This window comes from Triturus cristatus, chromosome 5_1, assembly GCF_964204655.1.
Source record: "Triturus cristatus chromosome 5_1, aTriCri1.1, whole genome shotgun sequence".
Taxonomy (NCBI): domain Eukaryota; kingdom Metazoa; phylum Chordata; class Amphibia; order Caudata; family Salamandridae; genus Triturus; species Triturus cristatus.
In genome coordinates this window covers 403917257-403937466 of record NC_140587.1, presented here as the reverse complement: position 1 = coordinate 403937466, position 20210 = coordinate 403917257, and the positions used below count along the sequence as shown (strand labels likewise).

General features: G+C 44.6%; 1 protein-coding gene across 15 annotated transcripts in view; it reads right to left on the bottom strand.

Moving 5' to 3' along the window:
• UBR5 (ubiquitin protein ligase E3 component n-recognin 5) overlaps positions 1-20210 on the bottom strand; it is a 2036132-nt gene that overhangs the window by 1805351 nt on the left and 210571 nt on the right. For 8 of the 15 annotated variants that reach the window (XM_085605144.1, XM_085605147.1, XM_085605145.1 and 5 more), the window contains 3 exons: positions 18809-18968; positions 18187-18336; positions 6197-6390 (listed from right to left, as the gene is read on the bottom strand). In XM_085605144.1, coding sequence (XP_085461270.1) covers positions 6197-6390; positions 18187-18336; positions 18809-18968 — 504 coding nt within the window. Of the gene's footprint in view, positions 1-6196; positions 6409-18186; positions 18337-18808; positions 18969-20210 lie in introns of all 15 variants that reach the window. The other 7 variants (XM_085605138.1, XM_085605141.1, XM_085605140.1 and 4 more) reach the window with 1 other exon arrangement.

Here is a 20210-nt window from a genome sequence, read left to right as displayed (position 1 = left end):
AATTACACACTGTAAATGGCCTTAAAAACAAATCACTGAGGAGGAGCCTAGCGCGCAACCAAGATGGCCGCGTAGGTGCGAGGCTCCCGAGGACCTCCGCGACCTCCTGCATAAATCCTGACAGAATCCTGTCCCAGATGAGGGGACTGTATTTGTGAGCCCGAGCAGAGGTGACGCCCGTTTTCCGTTTTTAAATCGGACCTCGGACACCGGCAGGAGTATCGATTGAGGTTTGCGGCCTTCTCCACACGGGCCCCCGGTACTGGAGTTGTGGGGCGATCCGGACACAAAGTGAACAACAGCGGCGGGCAAGGCTGGGTGACTCGCGTACCCTGCACTTTCACTTTCGCTTTTGCGCCCTCCTTGCTGCCAGGCGAGGTTGGGTTGCGGGGCGGTGGTGTGGTCTCGCTGGGGTGCCCTGCCGGTCCGCCAGCTGCGGTCCGTCCTGCGGAGCGGTGGTCGCTTCCCCCTGAACCCCTTGAACTGGATTGTCGGCCCCCCCCTTTCTTGAGGAGACTGACTCGTCTTGGGGATCGAAACCATGTACACAAAACAAGATGGCGATCGGGCTAAGATAAAATCGACCCGCCGTGGCGCGGCCCAGCAATCCAACAGTATGGACCGCTACACCCTCCAGAAGGGATCCCCAGAGGCGCCGCGTAGGTCCCCTACGGGCCCGACTGATGCTTCTGCTCTGCCCACGGACCTGACCCTCCGAGACGTCATGGGCGCCATCGCTGAGATGAAGGCCTCGGTGGACCAGCGCTTCGACACTCTGGCCCAGAAGATTGACTCGGTCCTCGTGGACGTGGGCCTCGTGAGGGCTGATTTGTCTAAAACCAACGACCGGGTCGACTCTTTGGCCCACTCTACCACGGGCCTCACAACGGACGTGGCGGCCCTCCAACAGGAGGTGCGCAGGCTTGGACAGGCGAGCGCCCTGATGAATCGTCGGCTGGAGGATTCCGAGGGTCGGGCCCGGAGGAACAACGTTCGCATTATCGGGGTGCCGGAGGGACGCGAGGCGGAGGCGGCGGATCTATTTGTTGAGGACCTGGTTCTCACCCATCTCCAGCCTCGGGGGCTGAGTGAATTCTTTGCGGTGGAGCGTGCCCACAGGGTCCCCGGGGGTAGGCCTAAGGTTGGAGCCCCTCCGAGGCCTCTCATCGCCCGGATCTTCAATTTTCGGGCTAGAGACGCTATCCTACAGACTTCCAGGCTACAAGGGCCGGTCAAACTTGACAATATGGACATCAATTTCTATCCTGACTTCACTCCGGCAGTCCAAAAGCAGAGGCTGAGCTTTCTTGGTGTTAAACGTCGCCTAAGGGACCTGAATCTCAAATATGCGATGCTTTTTCCAGCTAAGCTGAGAGTGGAGGTGGATGGCCACACGCACTTTTTTGATCGACCCGAGGTGGCCGGGGACTGGCTAGACACTTTGCCCGGAGATCGGGGCCGGGGGGGTGGGGGGGGTGCGGTTGGTGGGGAGGGCCCGCCGGATCAGGACTGAGGGACTAATGGTAGGCCTTGCTCTGGACTGCGTTGTTGTCACTATTGACTGTTAGGGTAAGTTCCCCTCCTGTGGAGGTCGTGTGGGGTCTCTTGGGAGATCTCCCTCCTCCTCTGGGGGACTAGTTAGTTTTCTTATCTATGGGGCGACAGGCACACTGCACTTTGGGGGGGCTGTTTGGGCTCATGCAGGGGTGCAGGGTGGGGGGAGTTTTGTTGGGTTGGTTGGGGTGGGGTGGGGTGTGGTTCGTTTTTACCGCAAGGCAAACCCGTTATTGTATTGTTGTTTTTGAGATGCTCTGGGGGGGACAACTGATGGCTTCGTTACGTGACGGGGGGTAGGGATTTTACATTGTTGTCCTGGAATGTTAACGGACTGGGTGATAGGATCAAGCGGGGTGTGGTCCTGCAGTATCTGAAACGGATTTCGCCTGATGTGGTCTTTCTGCAGGAGACACACCTTATTGGTAATTCCTTTTGTGCCATGAATCGGCGTGGCTATCGCTTGGTGGCCCACTCGGGCTTCACGTCGGGCTCACGGGGGGTGGGCATCATGGTGAAGAACTCGCTCCCGTTGGTAATAGACGAGGTGCGCCATGATGAGAGGGGACGCTACACTGTCTTGGTGGGGAGGATGGAGGGCAAGGTAGTTGTCTTTGTCTCTGTGTACGTCCCACCGGGGCTACAGTCCACCACCTTTGCAGATCTGGGGCGCCTCTTCCTTGACCTCCCGGGGGGGCTTCTGGTGATTGGGGGGGGATTTCAATGCGGTGGCTTCTGGGACTATGGATCGTCATCCCCCTAGGGACCTCCCCCGGGCACAGGCGTGGTTAGCGGGCCTTTTAGACACACTGGGATTGGTGGACTGCTGGCGTTTAAAGCATCCCACCCAGCTGCAGTACACCTTCCATTCGGGTGCCCATGGTAGCCTCTCGCGGCTTGATTATGTCCTTGTCCCTGCGGCTTATGCTGGGAGGGTGGGAGAGGTGCGCCATCTGGCGCGGGGTATTTCGGATCATTCCCCGCTCCTACTGCACTTGGGTGTCTTCCCGAGGGGAGAGGGCAGGGTAGCCCCAATCAATGCTTGGTACCTGCGTGACCCCACTATTCGTGCTGACCTGATTAAATCATTGCAACGGTATTTTGAGGAGAATGTGGGGTCCGTTCCGTCGGCTATCTTCCTGTGGGAAGCCTTTAAAACAGTTCTCAGAGGGGAGGCCCTCTCCTTTATCTCCCATGCCCGCAGACGCGCACAGGAGGAGGTGACCCGGGTGGAGGCCGAAATTACTGAATTGGAGGGTGGTCTGGGGAGTGGGGTGACTGACGCGGCGCTGCATGTTCTACACCTTAAACAGGCGGCTTATAGGGCCCTCGTCACGGAGGCGGCCAGGGGCCTTAGCAGAGAGCAACAGGGGCGACTGTACGATGTGGGTGATAAGGCTGGCAAACAGATTGCGTGGTTGGATAAGAAGGAGAGAGCTAGTCGTGTGGTCCCGCTGATTGAGAGGATGGATGGTGTACGAATCACTGAGCCGGAAGGCATTGTTTCTTGCTTCGCGGATTATTTCCGCGAGGTATATTCTCCGGTCTCTCCCTGCTCGGAGGAGGATTCCCATGCCCTGCTGCGGGACATCGCGCTGCCCTCGCTTTCAGTGGAGGACAGGGATTCGTTGGATGCCGCTCCCACCTCGGATGAAATCGCCCTCGCCATACGCTCGGTCGCCTCGGGCAAGGCCATGGGCCCAAATGGCCTTCCTATCGAATTGTACAAGCTGCGACCGGATGTACTGGCACCTCACCTCCGCGCGATGTTCCTTGCGGCCCACTCGCGGGGCTCCCTCCCGCCGGACCAGCGTCTAGCTACCATCGTGGTTATCTACAAGGAGGGGAGACCGCGAGACCGGGTTACATCCTATCGGCCGATCTCGCTCTTGAATGCGGAGCCTAAAATCCTCGCCAAGGTGCTTGCCAACCGGCTGGTCGGCGTGGTGGGCGATCTGGTCCACCAAGACCAGTCCGGCTTTATTCCCCATCTTAACACGGCCCTTAACCTGCGGCGCTTGCACGGCGTGCTCGCGCGTGTTCCATTCGTGCGGGAGCCGGCCATCTTGGCGTCCTTGGACGCCACCATGGCGTTTGACACGCTCGAGTGGCCGTACATCTGGGCGATGTTGGCGAAATTTGGATTTGGCCCGGGATTCATCAGCTGGGTTAAATTGTTGTACTCTGACCCATTGGCGCAGGTGGTGGTGAATGGTCGAGTCTCGGCCCCATTCGTGCTGGGACGGGGCACACGACAGGGTTGCCCCCTGTCGCCGCTCCTGTTTGCACTGGCCTTGGAACCCCTGGCGGAGTGGCTGCGGTGGCACCCCTCTATCCGTGGTCTCCGTTGGACCCCTGAGTATGAGGACCGCGTGTCCCTCTACGCCGACGACATCCTATTGTACTTAGCCTCCCCGCGTAAATCACTGATTGTCCTGGTCGATGTTCTGCGCTCCTTCGGCCGTAACTCAGGTCTTGTCATCAACTGGGCTAAATCCTGTGTCTATGTGCTTTCCGGGGAGGCACCTGTTCTCCCGCGGGGCTGCTCGATCCAGATTGCCTCGCAGGGGTTTCGTTACCTGGGCGTCTATATAACGCTGGACCCAGTGGCCCGCTACGAGCGGAATTTGCTTCCCCCCCCTCCAGCGCTTGAAGGAGGACGTCGCGCGCTGGCGGCGCTTGCCGCTTTCGCCGCTCGGCCGGGCGGCATTGTTCAAGATGATGTCGTTACCGCGCTTTCTGTACGCCCTCCAGAACTCGATGGACCTGGTCCCGGCGCGTTACTTCCGTGAGGTGGAGAGTTTGCAGCGCCGCCTGTTCTGGGACGGGAGGCCGCGTATCGCCCTGGCAAAGTTGACGCTCCCGTGGTATGACGGAGGGATTGCCCTCCCGGATATTAAGCGGTATTACTGGGCCTCCCAATTAGCTGCAATTAATCACGGCCTCTACGGGCCCGCCTTAAACCCGGCATTTGAAATGGACAAGATGCTCCTGCCCGGTGGCGATTACAATCGAGCGCTCTACACTAGCGTGCCCGACTCCCGCCTGACGGGACCCACGCGTGTCATGGTGCGAGTATGGCACGCGGCCAATGCAGCTATGGGATGGAAGGACCGTTTGACCCGGGCGTCACCGTTGTATGCGTCTGAGAGGTTGGGCTCCCTATGGACCTCGAAGGGCTTCGATAGGTGGGACACGATAGGCATTAGTACAGTGGGGGACCTCTGGACGAGGGGAGGATTCAAAACTTTCGAGACACTGCAGGCGGAGTTTCAGCTGCAGGGCAATGAATACTTTCGATACCTGCAGGTCCGTCACGCACTGGGCTCTGTCTTCCCAGACGTGGCCGCCATTCCGGAGTCCTCCCCACTGGAGGATAGAGTGCTAGATGGCCACGTTCCGGACAGCACGATCTCCCTCATCTACAAGAAGTTGATTAATGACCGCTCGGGCTTACTGACTGGGCTCCGCGAGGCTTGGGTTGCCGATGGGTTGGAGCTGGACGACGAGGACTGGATTTCCGCGGTGGCCTCCCCGAAGGAGGTGGCCATCCCGGCTCGCCTTCGCTTCGTCCAGCTTAAGATACTTCACCGGGTGTACGTGACGGGGCCAGGGCTTCTGCGTATGGGCTATGCCGAGTATGGACTGTGTAAGCGTGGGTGCGGTGCATTGGCGACCTTTTTACATATTCTGTGGGAATGTCCGAGGGTGGAGCGATTCTGGCGTGGTGTGCATGAGGTCCTGCGAGCGGTTACGCATGTCGTGCTGGTGCCTGAAGCGAGGAGATGCCTGCTGAATGTGTGGGAACCGACCGACTACTCGGTTCCGCAGACGCGATGGGTGACGCTGGGTTATATGATTGCTAAACGTGACATCGCTCAACTGTGGGGATCCCAGAGGCCCCCGGCAGTGTCGGCCTGGAAAGAACACATGGATTGGTGCATGTTCCGAGAGAAGGTGGTGTATGTGGCGCGGGGTAAGCCTGGGGCGTGGCTGAAGGTGTGGGGCCCCTGGAACGCCTACCGCGGGGGTATTTGCGAGCCGCCATTGTTGCCTCCCGCTTCACCAGCTCCGTCCCCCTAGATGACCCCCTCCCTCAATCCCGGGCACAGAGTTTTCCCAGTCCCAGACCTATTCCCCTTCCCCTCCTTCGATTTTAGTGTATGGTTGGGGTCCCCCCATTTAAGGAGCGTATGTTGTCATTTTCGCTCTCGGGTTGCCTTGCGGGTGTGGTTTTATGTTGTTGTGTTGTATAAAACGAAACCGTATTGTGGGCTCAGAGTCATGTGGCCCACGTAGCTGATACCTCCTGCTTTAGCGTCTCTGTAACGCCAAGTGCCTTATTGTATATATGTCATTTATTTCTGTCACTTTAGCGGCCGGCCGGAAGGTTGTAGGCCCGTACCTGTATATATTTGAGATTGTAATAAACGGTTTAAAAAAAAAAAAAAAAAAAAAATTATAAAAACAAATCACTGCTTGTTTTTGTGTTAAATAATAAGATCATATTGACATTATATGAGAATAAAGTGGGTAAAATTTCCAAAAGGTTATACCATTTTGCTAATAATTAATATGTCCTTGAGGGGCAAAGGTTTAAATTTTTGTGTGGTACACCATCATTAACTGCATAAGTACATACCTTTTCAGGCCACCACTGTAGTTCTTCTCCCAAGGACACCGGGCTCTGGATGGGAATAGTCTTCTTATCCAAGTTTGGCTCACCTTCTTTGCTAGTAGAACCCCTTTCATTATCGAATGATGCACCGTCAAGCCACCTTCGCTCACGTAAGCGTAGAACAGACTCTCGTTCACGCAAGAGCTCAGAGTCTCTCTCTAAGGGAAGAAGGAGAACTGGTATGCAATTGGGTCACACCAGTGGGATAAAAGTAAGCCACTCTCTAGTAAAGACCCTTAACGAAGCAACCAGCAGCAATTAAATCTACTTGCATATTTAGCACAATGCTCTGTATACAAAAAACGCTCACTCAACATTTAAGAGCCAACTGTTTCAAGTCTATGTGCCAATGCATTTTAAGGACTGGAAATGAGCATTAGTAAGTGGGCAAATTACTTTTAATAAAATTCGTTAGAGATGTGCCCATTTCTAGCAGTTTGAGAGAGAAATTAGTATGTAACTATTCTTGGTCTGTTTACGCAGTTTAACAGCTGATTTTAAACTTTATACACTGCAAAAACTGCCATTGCTTTGCCAATTATTAGTAGAAACTGCTTTCACAACTAGTTTGCTTTAAATAAGTCAAGAGTTTTTATTAGAGAGGTGAAGTTAAACATATCAAACATTTTACCTTGAGAAGACTGATAAAATAAAAGCAATACAACGCTTAATACTCAACTCAGTTAAGCAATAGACACGTTTCAGATCAAATGAAATGTGTACCCATGTACAAAACTTTTGTGCCCACACTAAACTCATTTAATTATAAAAAATAAATGCATTTTACTGTATTAGTTTATTATCGGAAGAGATAATTTTATGTGGACTAATGGAGATACAATTAAAAAATGAACTAATCACACTTTCTTTCCAAGCCTCAGCCCAATAGGGAAAAGAAGAATTACAAACAGCTGAGAAAGTTCTGTCTATAAAAACCTCGAAGAGGATTATTAAGTGATTCAATTTAATAATAGAAGTTTATCATGTACGTCTGCAGCACGTCTGCATATTTAAAAAATTGCAGTTAAAAGATACAATATCCAAAAAGATTTAACTTCAATATAATAGAGAAACTTTTGAAAAGGTTAAAGCTAGACGAATCTAACTAATAAAACAAAAACTGGAGTACTATAATATGAATGAAAAATACTTGAGCCTTATGTTCAGAATGGCTTACTCAGCAGAAGTACTTTACCAGTCAGATTTTCACAGCTTCACTTCGTCAATTACTTTGGCTTAAAAAAGATCCTTTTGAATAGGATATTTATGTTCAAAATAAAACCTGAATGAATAAACGTCCTTTAACGAAGCAAACATACAAGTTTACAGTTGCATTCCACTCTTCCTTCACACTACAATCACAGCTCAAAATGCATCTTCATTCAGTACAGTAGCCAATGCTTCAAAGTAGCAAAAGAGTATCTTTCCAAAGATTTTCATTGGCTCCTGCAATTCACAGAAATCTATCCATCTCAGACTACTCCATCTACCTAAACATCACAGAGCAGAAAGGAAGGCAGCACTAAGAAGATCCATCTACTTAACAGAACACTGAAAGGGGCAAAAAAAAATATCAAACACAATGAATCAGGCCTAGCACGAGGAGATTGGAAATAACTTGCTGTCTTTTTGAAAACCTCACGTAAACATTTTCATGAGCTACACCAATAACTGAACTCTCCCTTTCAGGCAAAATATATAATTATCCCGCATACTGTATTCTAACCTCTTATCTGGGAAGAAATAAGCTGCCAGTGTATGGGTGCACAATATACCAAAATATGCAATACTGGAAAGTAACCATGCAATTATTAAAGCATTAATCGGTGCATGGCTCAATTGTAAACGAAAAACAGTGACCCTTCATAACTCCTAATCTTGTATTTTAAATCGACTCTAGGCATTTATTTTCAGGTTTCAAGTATAGTGATAAATCTAACGTATTAAGCGTGTCCTAACAAGCAGCCATAAAAACTAAAACAGATTGGATACCATGCATGGGAAATGCAAAGCAAGTGTGCTAATGAAAAGACAAGATGGGCTTTAGGGGTGCCTCACCTGACCTAATGTATATATCTATATCTGCCTGGATGCATATGTTGGGTAAATGCTTGCACAGCAAACTGTTTCCATAAAATATATTTACTGTCTACCATACTTAAGTAGGATCAGTAGAAAAAACAGACACCATGGACTGTTTCCAAGTAAATATTGACAGGCTGCGCATATCTCGTGGTGAACAGTCTCCTGCATAATTAGCAGATTAACAGACAAAAAATGAAGTCAGCTAAACCAGTTTTGCCCAGATAATATAAACATTGACTTAGGAAGAGATTTGGTCAGCAACATGAAACAAACAAAAAAAATTAAACATAATCCAAACGGTGGACAGAAAGATTCCTTCTTTGGCGACAAACTGCTCATTGTACGAATTCACACAAACCTTTCAGTACCAGCTCTCAAAGCAACAGTTACTTCAAGAGGCCACTGATACTTCAGAGCAATTATGTGACCATTCTTTCTGAATATCTAATGCATTAAATGCATAAATGTCCCCTAGTGAGATAAGTATTATTTATCAAACATACTAGACTGTTCTTCCAGAGTGCCTACGTTATGGCCACATGGCATACCGGAAACTAAAGACATGTTTTAGAACAAAATTGGGAAGCAGAGAAAATATGAAGTGCATGTATACTTGTTTTCTGCATAGTAGGTTTCACACAATTTGGCTGTGAAAAAAAGAATGGGCAGTAGGCAGTGTTCATAAAATGGAGTTTCAGGACCTCCACAAGATAATTATTAATTGGTGGCATATAGCAATTTGAATAGATCTGCTGAAAGTTGATTTAAGAAACCTATATGTTTTTAATAGCAATGGGATATCTTTTTCAATCAATGTGTTAAAATGTAAAAATAGCTATATCATCCTACAGAAGGAATTGTATAATTGGTCATAGATCACAATATTCTGCTTTGTCTTTCCTTGCTGCTTAGTTTGCCTTTCATTGCTGCATAATTTAGTCAAACCTGACACATAGTTTGGTCCTCCACTGACGCATAATTCCAGTGGCCCTGTTAAAAAGTAATCATTAAACAGATTAAATTGAGACGTGCTGGGGTAAACCTAGCCTTTCATAACAGATCATCTCATCCAAAATCAGTTTTTTACATTGCATTGGAATCAGATTAAATAAAGGAATTTGATATTCGGCAAATATCACTTCAACCTAAAATCATTACCTTTGACAATAGCTCTATAAGTACTGCAGGCAATTCTCATTAACCTATGCTGGATGCTAGCAAATGCAAAAACAAAAACAATGTAAAGTTATCTTCCAAAATACATTTAAGACAATTAAAGGTTATCTATTCGATTGTTGTTCTAAATAAAGGGTAAATATAATTTCTCATTTTCTAAGATTCTTCTGGTCCTATTTTCTTCTCTAGGTATTAAATCCCTCCAACTTAGTCCCTGGTTTGCTTGCTCCTCCCCATCTCTACCTTTTCACTAGTGTTCCTCAAGACTTTTTTCAACATAAAGTACCTTTCAAGCATATACCATTCCATCCTTTAGTTAATGGATACACCGTATTGACCTTTTCTCCATACCTTTCGTCATTGATCAGACTTAATGTCAACACCTTAAATAAAGCTGAACCCCCAATTTGGCCTCCAAACCATGTGTTTTAAGTCTGTTTACCCTTTCTTGATCTCCTCCCGGCTTACACATTTTCTGAACACAGACTTCTTGATTCTAGAGCATTCCCCTATATATTTCCTTATTCAATATCTGCACACCCTCACAACAGTTACAATTAACTCTACAGTATCGGTAAAATAAACTTGCCATCTTTACTAATGCCACAAAATGATGTTTACCTTTACTACTGAAATCAGCTATGCAGGAGGCGTACACTTCCACAAGGCTGACCACACCTCAAGGGTGTTGCGGCTGAAGTGTACAGCCGAGGATGGTTTTGGCAATCTTGAATTTAGTCTAAAAAGCACCCATCAGATGTAGGTACTACCGGGGTGGATTAGCTGCGGAGGTAGGTGCCCATGGGCTTCTAGTCCTCACACCCACTAACATCCCCAAAATTCAGAATTTAAGGGGCACCCAGACACCAGGAGCTCAGATTCGATGTGATACCAAGAAGAGACCAGTTTCCATAACCAGCCAGGACTCCACAAAGCTAAGCTCTGCACCTGTGGCAGCCACCCTGCCCCCACTAGATTTTGACTCGACCAATGCAAGAGGCTGGTTCCAAAAGAAAGGTGAACCCCTCTGCAAACTTCAGACTTTACAAGAACTCCCTTGGGCTAGGAGAACTCTTCCCCTGATGTCAGCAAGCAAAACCCACGAAATCCACGACCTTGAAGCACTGTCCACCTAGACGTCTGGTGAGGCTGCTCCAAAGGTACTGGGTGGGTGGATTCTGGGAACTGTAATCTCAAACCTCAGCGAGGCTCCGCTTTCTACAACGTTCCCCTGGTCCTCTTGAAGATATCCTGAACCGTAGTTATTGCGGGTACCAAGGCTTGTTGGTGGTCAATCCGGCTACTACATGCTTTAGTCCACCCTTCAATAGAAAGGATCCACCTGCACAAACGACCAATCACTCCTGTGGCTCCATCATAAAGATCCTGCATTGTTTTCGCCCTCTTGGCACGCCTGCAGCACAAGTTGAAAGGATCCTGATCAGCACCAAGGATAGTCAGAAGCACCTCTGCACTCAAGTGCTCCGGGACAGGTAGATCCAATCTGCCTGGAGACTCCAGGTCCAAGGCCAGCTCATTGCTTAAGATCCAAAGGGTTTTACACAACTCACCCCGCAAGTACCTTTTTGGTAAGGTAGCCATTTAAAAACCGCAAGCCTGATTGACAGCTCTGTTTGACAGCTAAAGTGCACCTCTGCAACCCCACACCCCCGAGCTAAGTAAAATTGTGCTAGCAGTTGTGAACTGGTATAGGGGGCCCCCCGAGACATTAACTCTGAGTGGGTTCAATTGAACTCACTCTCTAGGTAACCAAATTGCATCTATGTGTTTTTCCCATTGACCACAACATTTATGTTTTACACTGCCAAGTGCTGAATTAAGGCTTGAAAATTGTTAACTCTGGTTATCCGGTTTGAATCAACTTCGTTTTGGTGTCGAACAGTATATTAAAATCATTTTTATAAGTTGGTGTTGGATTTCTCGAGTCCGGTCAACTGCTTATCGTTCATGTTGTTGATGTGAAATGCTTACCACACGTTCCCCTAAGTAGCCTGTCTGCTCTATGCCACTCTACCAGGCCTGAGAGAAGGTGTACAAGAGTACCCGGGGTCCATCTTTGTATATTCTGCTAGTATTACATGGTAAGGCACCCCTGCCATACTATAGAATACTTTCACCTTGCAACACATATGAATCCTGACTTCATAGAAAAGCACTAGCTTTTGAGAATAATCCATATTAATTTGGATTTCCTTGTCAGAAATGCAAATAACAGCAGCATAGCAACATAGTACTAGTAAAAACAAATACATAATAAAAATAAAAGAGACGAAAGTACTAAGCATCATTAAGGGGAAATCCCTTCAAAACAACCAGCATTATTACCAGATGCGGACACAACAGCTAAATAATCTTAAAAAGTTGAAATCTAAAACTATCAGTTGAATAGTCAAGAAACTATTTACACTACCTTTCTTGAAACGGTCATGCAGCTTAGCAACCGGCATATGAACACTATTTGCCAGACTAAGTGGCAAGTTAAAAGGAGCTCTGCAAAGAGGAATAAGAGTCATCGGAAGAAAGTGTGCTTGTACAAACCTAACATCTTCAATTTACTCTTTTCTGGGCTTATATCTCATAACAGAGATAAACATTTCTGTTCATGGAATAAGGTTCTAGTTGGGAGAACATGTTGCTTATCTTGAGACCCTACCTGTTGGTTAGAATATCTAAATGCACTATTTCAAACCTTAACTTGTCATCTCAAATGACTGGTGGCCAGGATCATTGGTTCAACTATATTATGTGGGCCAGACAAGCATGTGAAGCCCTTAGGCATTCACAAACAAATATTTCATTAGAGGACACCCTTTCACCATCGCCCAGAAGGATAATAAGTGACTAAGAGCGGTGTCATGAGTGATGGTTGAAGAAAGAAGAGTGAGGAACTTTAGATGGATCTTACACCTTTAAGCAGATAGTCCCTCCTAACCGGCAATAAAAATTGTGCTTTAATTAACATCTGTTCCACTGTAAAACATGTAACAGATTTTTTAGGTACTCTGGCAAGTGGGGCTCAAAGTTATATTTTTTACCAAAACAAGGTTCTTTAATTCCTCCTTGCCAGACATTGTGGCTCTCTGTCTTAATGGGGTCACTATCCTTCATCGCCCGTGACCTAATAAACAAGAGGGTGAAATTGCTATCATAGCAAATGCTGAATACTCTGAATTCTCCCTAATGAAGTTGTCCACTGTAGAGGTCCTGGGTCAATTGCATCTGCATTCTCTCTCTGTGAGTGGTGTTTTATACGACTGCCCTCCCACTCTTGTGGGTTGATTTGTAGATTCTTTCCTAGACCTTTCACAATCGCTGTGAGTATCTCAGTTTAATTTTTTAATATCTGGGTACAGCCTCAAATTAGTCAACTAGCAACTAAATAATTTATTCGGGGAAGGCCTCCCTAGAGCTTTGGCAGTGTTTTGAGGCACACCCACCAGAAAGGTCATGCGTTGGGACCAAAATTCGACATACTGAGACTGCTCTGTGGGGAAAATATGCCCCAGGTTTGGTCTGATAACTATCTCAGCAAGTTCTCTGCAAAATTAAACAAAAAGAAAGAAATAGTTTCTGAGCAGCATAAACCCCACCATGACACAGTTGTCCCATCCCTGGGGAAGGCCAGCTTCTGCGGAATTCACTCACTCATCACAACTGATAGGGCTCTTGCAGTGGATTCCACAACCAAGGACTACAATAATGATGCCCAATGTGTTGATACAGCCCTAAATGCAGTGCTGCCTTTAAAGAAGGTTAGCACTACATGAGTAAGGCATTTGGCCCCTTGGTACAATCCCTCCCTAAAGGAGACCAAGAACCCCATAATAGACCTGAAAGAATCGGACATCCGGACGACTCCACTTCCGCCAACTCAAGAGTTTTTAAAGTCCTTAAATCACTATAAATGCATGTTACTTACAACTAAAGTTTTATACTATGCTAGTAAGAGCCTAGCAGCCGAAAATGCTTCTGAGGAAATCTTTACATTAGTACGATCCGGGTCCACCAAAAAAGTAGGCTTTAGCGGCTGCTGAGAATTCACAGCTATGAGCAGAAAACATCTCTAACTGATTTCAGGAAAACAATTGTAGCCATCTGCAATTAACTAGGATCTAAGACACAGAACAGGCTGTCCGGTGAGAATGAATTAGTCTATCTCCCACTCCGGGTTCACAGTGTGCCTCAATCCGGGCCTTTTAATGTCAGCTTGGCCGATAATTGCGATATTATACTATGCTTTCCCAGTGGGGTCTCTGGGATCAGAGATTTATCGACAGCTCTATATTTGGATCATTTTGCACCACTTGATCCGAAATAATTTAACTCGATTGACTGGTCTATTTCATCAGGCTTGTGGATAGCAGCCAAGTCTGAACTTGAATACCATTTGCCGGAGGCCTGCAACAGCTATTTAGCTAACACCTCAGTCCAGCCAGACTGACACTTATTAAAAACACGTATGTAGATAATTCTTCCCTATTCAACTTTAGAATAATCTCTCAACTCCTTCTTGCAAATAAAATGCTGGAGAAGCATGAGGAGTATATCTGTTTGTCTCAAACAAAACCAGATTCTTGAGACTGTTCCGACCTCAACACAGAACAGCACTGTTTGTCCTGGGTGAACAGAGTCTGTTGGCGGACAAGGGAAATCAGGTGGCTTTTGGTGCTACTTGATTTGTCTGCCTTCGACAAAGTGTCATATTCTATTAGTCTGTCCAGAATGTCGGAGCCAGCATTGGCGGATCTGTTCACTTGTTGACATCATTTGCGAATCAGCTCACTGGTTGAGCAACACCTGTCTAAAGGATATGAATCAAGAGGCGTACCTTCTCCGTATATCTCACAATTGCATCAAAAAGTCTCTCAGGGTTTGGTGCGGAGCTCTACACAGTTTAATATACATATTCGTCCTCTGGCAAATTCAATTGGATCTTTTGAGCTGAGCTGCATGCATTTAGAGGAGATACTCAATCCCCACAGAGCAATATGGGTCTGCATCCACCCTCTCCATCCATATATGTATCCAGTGCTTAATTTGCGCTGGTGTTTTTAGGTGCTCTGCACTGGCAGTTATTAATAAATAAGAGCACCTATTATGGGATTACACGGTACAGTGGTGCTGTGAGTCTATTCTCACGAATTTATCAGTGCAGTGTTAATTTAAAAATGATTACTCAAGCACATAGATAATGCTGGTACAAGCATTCAGCAGCGTTGGCAGTGCTGTTCATAGTACCAGCGGGAGTGGACTCCTATGGAATGCCTACGGCTCTGGCACTCCCCGTTTACAAATTAAGCACTGTCTGCTGTTACTTCCTAGTTGAGCTCAAACGCATACAAGTTTAATTCTGACAAAACAGAGGTGCTCTGGATTAAAAATCTACCTATGCAACCCTTTCCATCCAATTTCTAGCCTCCATCTTGGTCTGTGTCTCCTGATCAGTTGAGACCAGTGAGAAACCTGGGTTTTTACCTGAAGTCTACTCTCTTTACCAAGACAAGTCAACCCCTGTCGTCCACATGCTGTTTATTGTTCGATACGGAGAACAAATCTGCCACTCCTTCCAGTGGCAGTTTGCCGCGTAGTTGTACAGGTGACCCTTTCCAGACTTTAGACTACTGCAGTTTCCTCTTTTTGGGTGTAACTTTGGGCTAGTTGAAAAAACTCCAACATATTCAAAATAGAGCAGTCAAACATGCTCTTACGTTCCTTGGCATGAATCTTCCACTGCATTGGCTCCCAGTGGTGGCAAAAAGGATTGCTTTAAAATCTGTCACATTCAGAGCATTTTATCACATTTACCACTGTATCCCAGGAACAGGTTCACATGCTATATACGGTCGCATACTCCAGTCCATGATGCTTCGTTTCTGTTTGTACCTACATTTAACTGGATTCTATGTGGCAGCAGCACTTTCACGGTAAAGTCGGCCAAATTATGGAGCACACTTCTGTTAACTTTAGGCAGAACACAGGCCATATGTTGCTCTTTAAGAAAGCCCTAAAGACCTGGATAAATGTTCAGTATGTGCATTTTCCTTCTATGATGTAGCCCTTTCTCTCAGTGCTCGGACACATGTATAGGTAAGCTGTGCGCTTAATAAATACATGCCCATTAATTTCACAAACTCCCAAACAAAGTTTCTATAGGCATCTGCATTTTATGAAGGAATGTGTTTTGAGTAGTAAAGAAATGTAATACCAATCTGAGTAGAGCTGCGCTTAAACCAAAGAATTAGAAAATAGTTTCTGCTCATGCAGCTTATTTCTTTCAGACACCAGATTTCTTATAACCGATGCAAAGCAACGTTTATGACTCAAGCAGTGCCAACGTCTACATGTATTTTGATGAGATGATGCTTTTCTGTACTATAAAGATGCATACTGCACTAGTCTGCAGGGCATGCCATGATACATACTTGCAGTCTGAACATGTTTAATTTAGACTCTTAGTAACAGAGTCGAACTGAAAACAAATTCAGCTTAGCTCTCATTTTATCCACATTTTAGCTCCTGGAGGTAAACCAATAAAGCCCAGATCACATATTTTTTTAATTTCTTCCAAGTTCGGTGCAGTTTCAACTTTATGAGAGACCCATTCAATTAGTTTTTGTCATTACTACTGCGTGTATATAAATGACTGAGAAAGTGTACCATTTGGAAACATTTTCAAGTTCATTCATGTTGGTTAAGCCTACATGCTTGTGTGTCCAAGACTTACGGCCTCTGTTTCAGGGTATGCAGAACGTGATGGCCAGAAGTGTAGGTGTACAGGATAGGGCCAACATGTGTTGGTTCCACTGGGCGGGTGGGGAACCAGAAGACTAGGCTCTGCTATCTCACTGCTTGAAGCTGCTTGAAACCTGGCTGGTTGTCGCTTACTTGTAGTACTCGACCTTACACTTTACAAAGTAGGATGCCAATAAGCTTCACATTAGGAGGCTAAAATAAAAAATAACTGTGGGCTATTTGTTTCCCCTCACTCCTCCCTCTGTACAGTGTACTTAGTTTTGTAGGAAAGATGTAAGAGGAAGGGGTTGATCTACATATGATAGGACCACGAGTGTTGCTATGAGCGTAACATTCCATATCCTTAAGCAAACAAAGTAACTCAGATTCGGGCAACATAGACAACAGTATCAGACGAAGCATCTATGTAAGAAAGCAAATTTAGGGTAAAGGTGTACCCTCTGAAATCTTTAACTAAAATAGATTTCTAACTGAAAAACTGGTAACCACTTTAGCTATGTGACTAGTTTGAGTAACCCCTAGTTATAGCTTAACACATAACCCAAGTATAAATGCTATGCAAAAGAGCAGTTCATCAAATGCTGAAGATTAAACTTATCACACAAAATACAAATTCAAAGACGGCAAGGTTTCAAGTTTAAACGGTAGGAAGTAGTAGTACAGGTAAAGTGGTAGGTAGTACTAGCTAAGTCAATATATTTCAATGCCAAAACAGAATGTGTGGTCTGGCTCACTGATAAATGGGTCAAGGTTTATGCATTTTAGAGGGTCCTTTAAGAATAATTGTAAATTAAGCTATATAAACTCAACAGATATTTAGGATGCCACTTTATGACGAAATATAAAAACAATAGTTCCGCCAAATAAAAAAAGGCTACATCTACTTTTTCGGCGAACCAACTACTTTTAAAATGGTTTGGTGAAAATTGTTAACTTGTCATACATCAGATATATGGTTGTGTGATGTTTATGTGCTGCCAGGTGTGCACATTTTTTCAGTTTTCAAATGCCACATAACCATACACACATTTGTGCGTGTACATACACCCATATTGGATGATAATAAAATGAGCATATCTAGCACTCAGAACCAAGTTTCCTCTATCAACACTGATGTAGGAGGTGAGGAAGACTAATATCCCTTTTGACACTGCACAGTATTGTGATTCCCTGCAGGGACTACCTATATTTAGGTAAGTGGCTGCATACATCAATGTGAATCTTTGCATCTCATCTACTGCTAAAGTACCACACAGATTTTAGTGCTGTTTGAGTTAAAGAACAGAGATGAAAACACTGCTCAAACGTATTCAACATTCTTCTTTAATTAAAAGAATGGTAATAATTTAATGGGATAGTATGTTTCTCTGATAAACACAAAATATCCGTAAGTCAGTTGATAGAAATTAAAGTACGAAATTGTTCTATTGTGCTCCCTGGCTAAAGAGGCAGTAAACTTCCAGAACATTATCCTTTACCAAAATCCATACTATATATGGGCTACAACTGAAAGTGACCTAAAGCTAAAAAGCTCTCTACATGTATGTCAAACAAGTTAACAACATCCAGTCCCATAAACTAAACCTATTCTGCAACTAAAAGGACTTATTCTTAATAAAATTTGTCACTAGAATTTAAAAAACCTTAGTTAAGCACTGATAATTTAGAAACATCTCTGGATGCAGAATTTAAATTAAACACATATACAACATACCAATTAAATACATTTCACAACAGTTGTTTATTCAAAAAGCAAGGCTAATGCATTGAGTCTATATCTATGTTCAGCAAAGCCATGAGCAAACACATTGGCATACACAAATTGAATGCAAAACCAGCAAGCTGCAGTTAGTTCTAGAAACCTCAGCACTAGCCCTCTGCAAGGCAAGGCACTCATTAAAAGAAAGATGCAGAATTACCTCGGGATGAACCTATCCTGGAAAGTGAAGAACGCCGGAAGGAGGGATAACCAAAGTAGCTAATATCTTCTGAAAACATAGCATCAGCATCAATAATGACACTGGGGTGAGCAGAATGAATGTCAGCGTCCAGCAGAGACATTAGATCCTCTATAAACACAAGGATCATAAGTGATCAACCAATCAAGTAAAACATAATTGCCAAAAGACACAACGCATGCATTTATTATCACTTAAGGATGCAGCTGGGTTAGCAATTACATTGTTTCTCTAGAAAAACAGCATTTATCACATTTAAAATCCTTGCTGGATTTACAAAGTGGGAAACTGCAAATACCATTGGTCATTCCACTAGACATTTTATTGCTCATCCTATTTAAAAGTGATGCAAATAGGGATTTTGTATTCTTAATATGTCTAAATCATTTAAATGTTGTATCCTGTGCACAATGTGTTTAGCATGTATTTTATTTTAACCTTCAATTGAAAAAGTTGACTTGCACAACAGTTATTTATAGATATTAACCGATTCACAATCTGAGGTTCATTTATATGTTTATACAGAAATGGAGGAGTACAAATATCCTACTATGAAAGCAATTAAGTGGAAGGATACACAAACCTCCTGGCAAGTAGGATTCACTTGCTGTGTCATCACCATCATCTCCATCTTCATCATCTCGACTTAACAAATTGTTTACTGCAAGATTTACATCAAGATTGGTTCTCTGAAGTTCTCGAATTATCACACTTCTGGATTTTCCTTGTAAAACGACTTGTGCCTGTCCAAAACCGAGCAATTTTTTGATTAGTTTTACTCCGTCGCACCAATAGACATTAGAGGATTTACATATCAGATTTATGTGAACAGCAAAAACCATCATATATTCGTACATTTTTATTTAGGTACTGTAGCACATTTCTCACTAAATGAAAACATTTAGGTGGGCTGACAAGCTGCAAGGAAGTTAACAGATAAACAGAACCTTAATAGGAGGAGGGCCTTAAGAGGAGTTCTATCATTCTACCTTAACATCTAAAATAACTCATGGACTACTCTTTTTCAGTGTTTTCATGGGGGTCAATATGCACAAAATGAGGTGAAATTGGCCGTTGGGTACCATACAATTAAACGTTCAGGTGCAATCTGTCAATGGTGCTAAATGCTTACTACTGGCATGGTGGTCAAATTACTACACTTTTTTGGGGCGAAAACTTGTATTAGTGTTTGTTCAAAATACATAGGTTATAAGTGCAATTTCACCAAACAAAGAGGTATAGTGCATTATATTCATTTGTTATGCTGGATTATAACAGTATAGTCAAATCCCTACACTTAACACCTACTAGTTTATATTTTAATCAGATGTAATAGAACCATTCCAAAATCTGAACAACGTGAACAGCAGAGATGCTGAATTTACTGGTGCAAGGGTAAATGCAATGTTCAGTTATGCTGATTATCTCCTGTAAGTAACAATTTTAATTAATTTCATGAAGCCCAAAGTGAGAGGCGTTAAAAACATCTATGCCTACCAAACACCACCCTAGGGCAGCTGATGAAATAATTAAGTATTGCCCCCATTACAGACCAGAGCTATCAGGCAAAGTTTCAAAAGAAACAGTTTTAAAAAGTTAGCTTTGCCATTAACAATGGTAAAAGAAAAACATTTATGGAAGTTTTATAAATTATAGTGCAATATTGGAGTGGGGTTTTATCAATTTTCTTTATATTAGTGTCTTACTTAGCATCAAGATCTAATATATACATTACAGTGTAGTCAAATCTAATGTCACTACCTCAACAAAATGTTGCATCACTAAGCTCACTACATAAATGCATGAACAATAACCCAAGGAGAGATACCATTACATTGTCAGCTCCCTCAAGCCCTAAACCCAAAAGTCAAACAACAATGCAAGTGAAAATGTAAAAGGAGGTGACAATGTGAATGCAACCACATACAATTATAACCATGTAAATGTCTCAATCTAAAGTAGGAGTAGTGTCTCATCTGCAACGG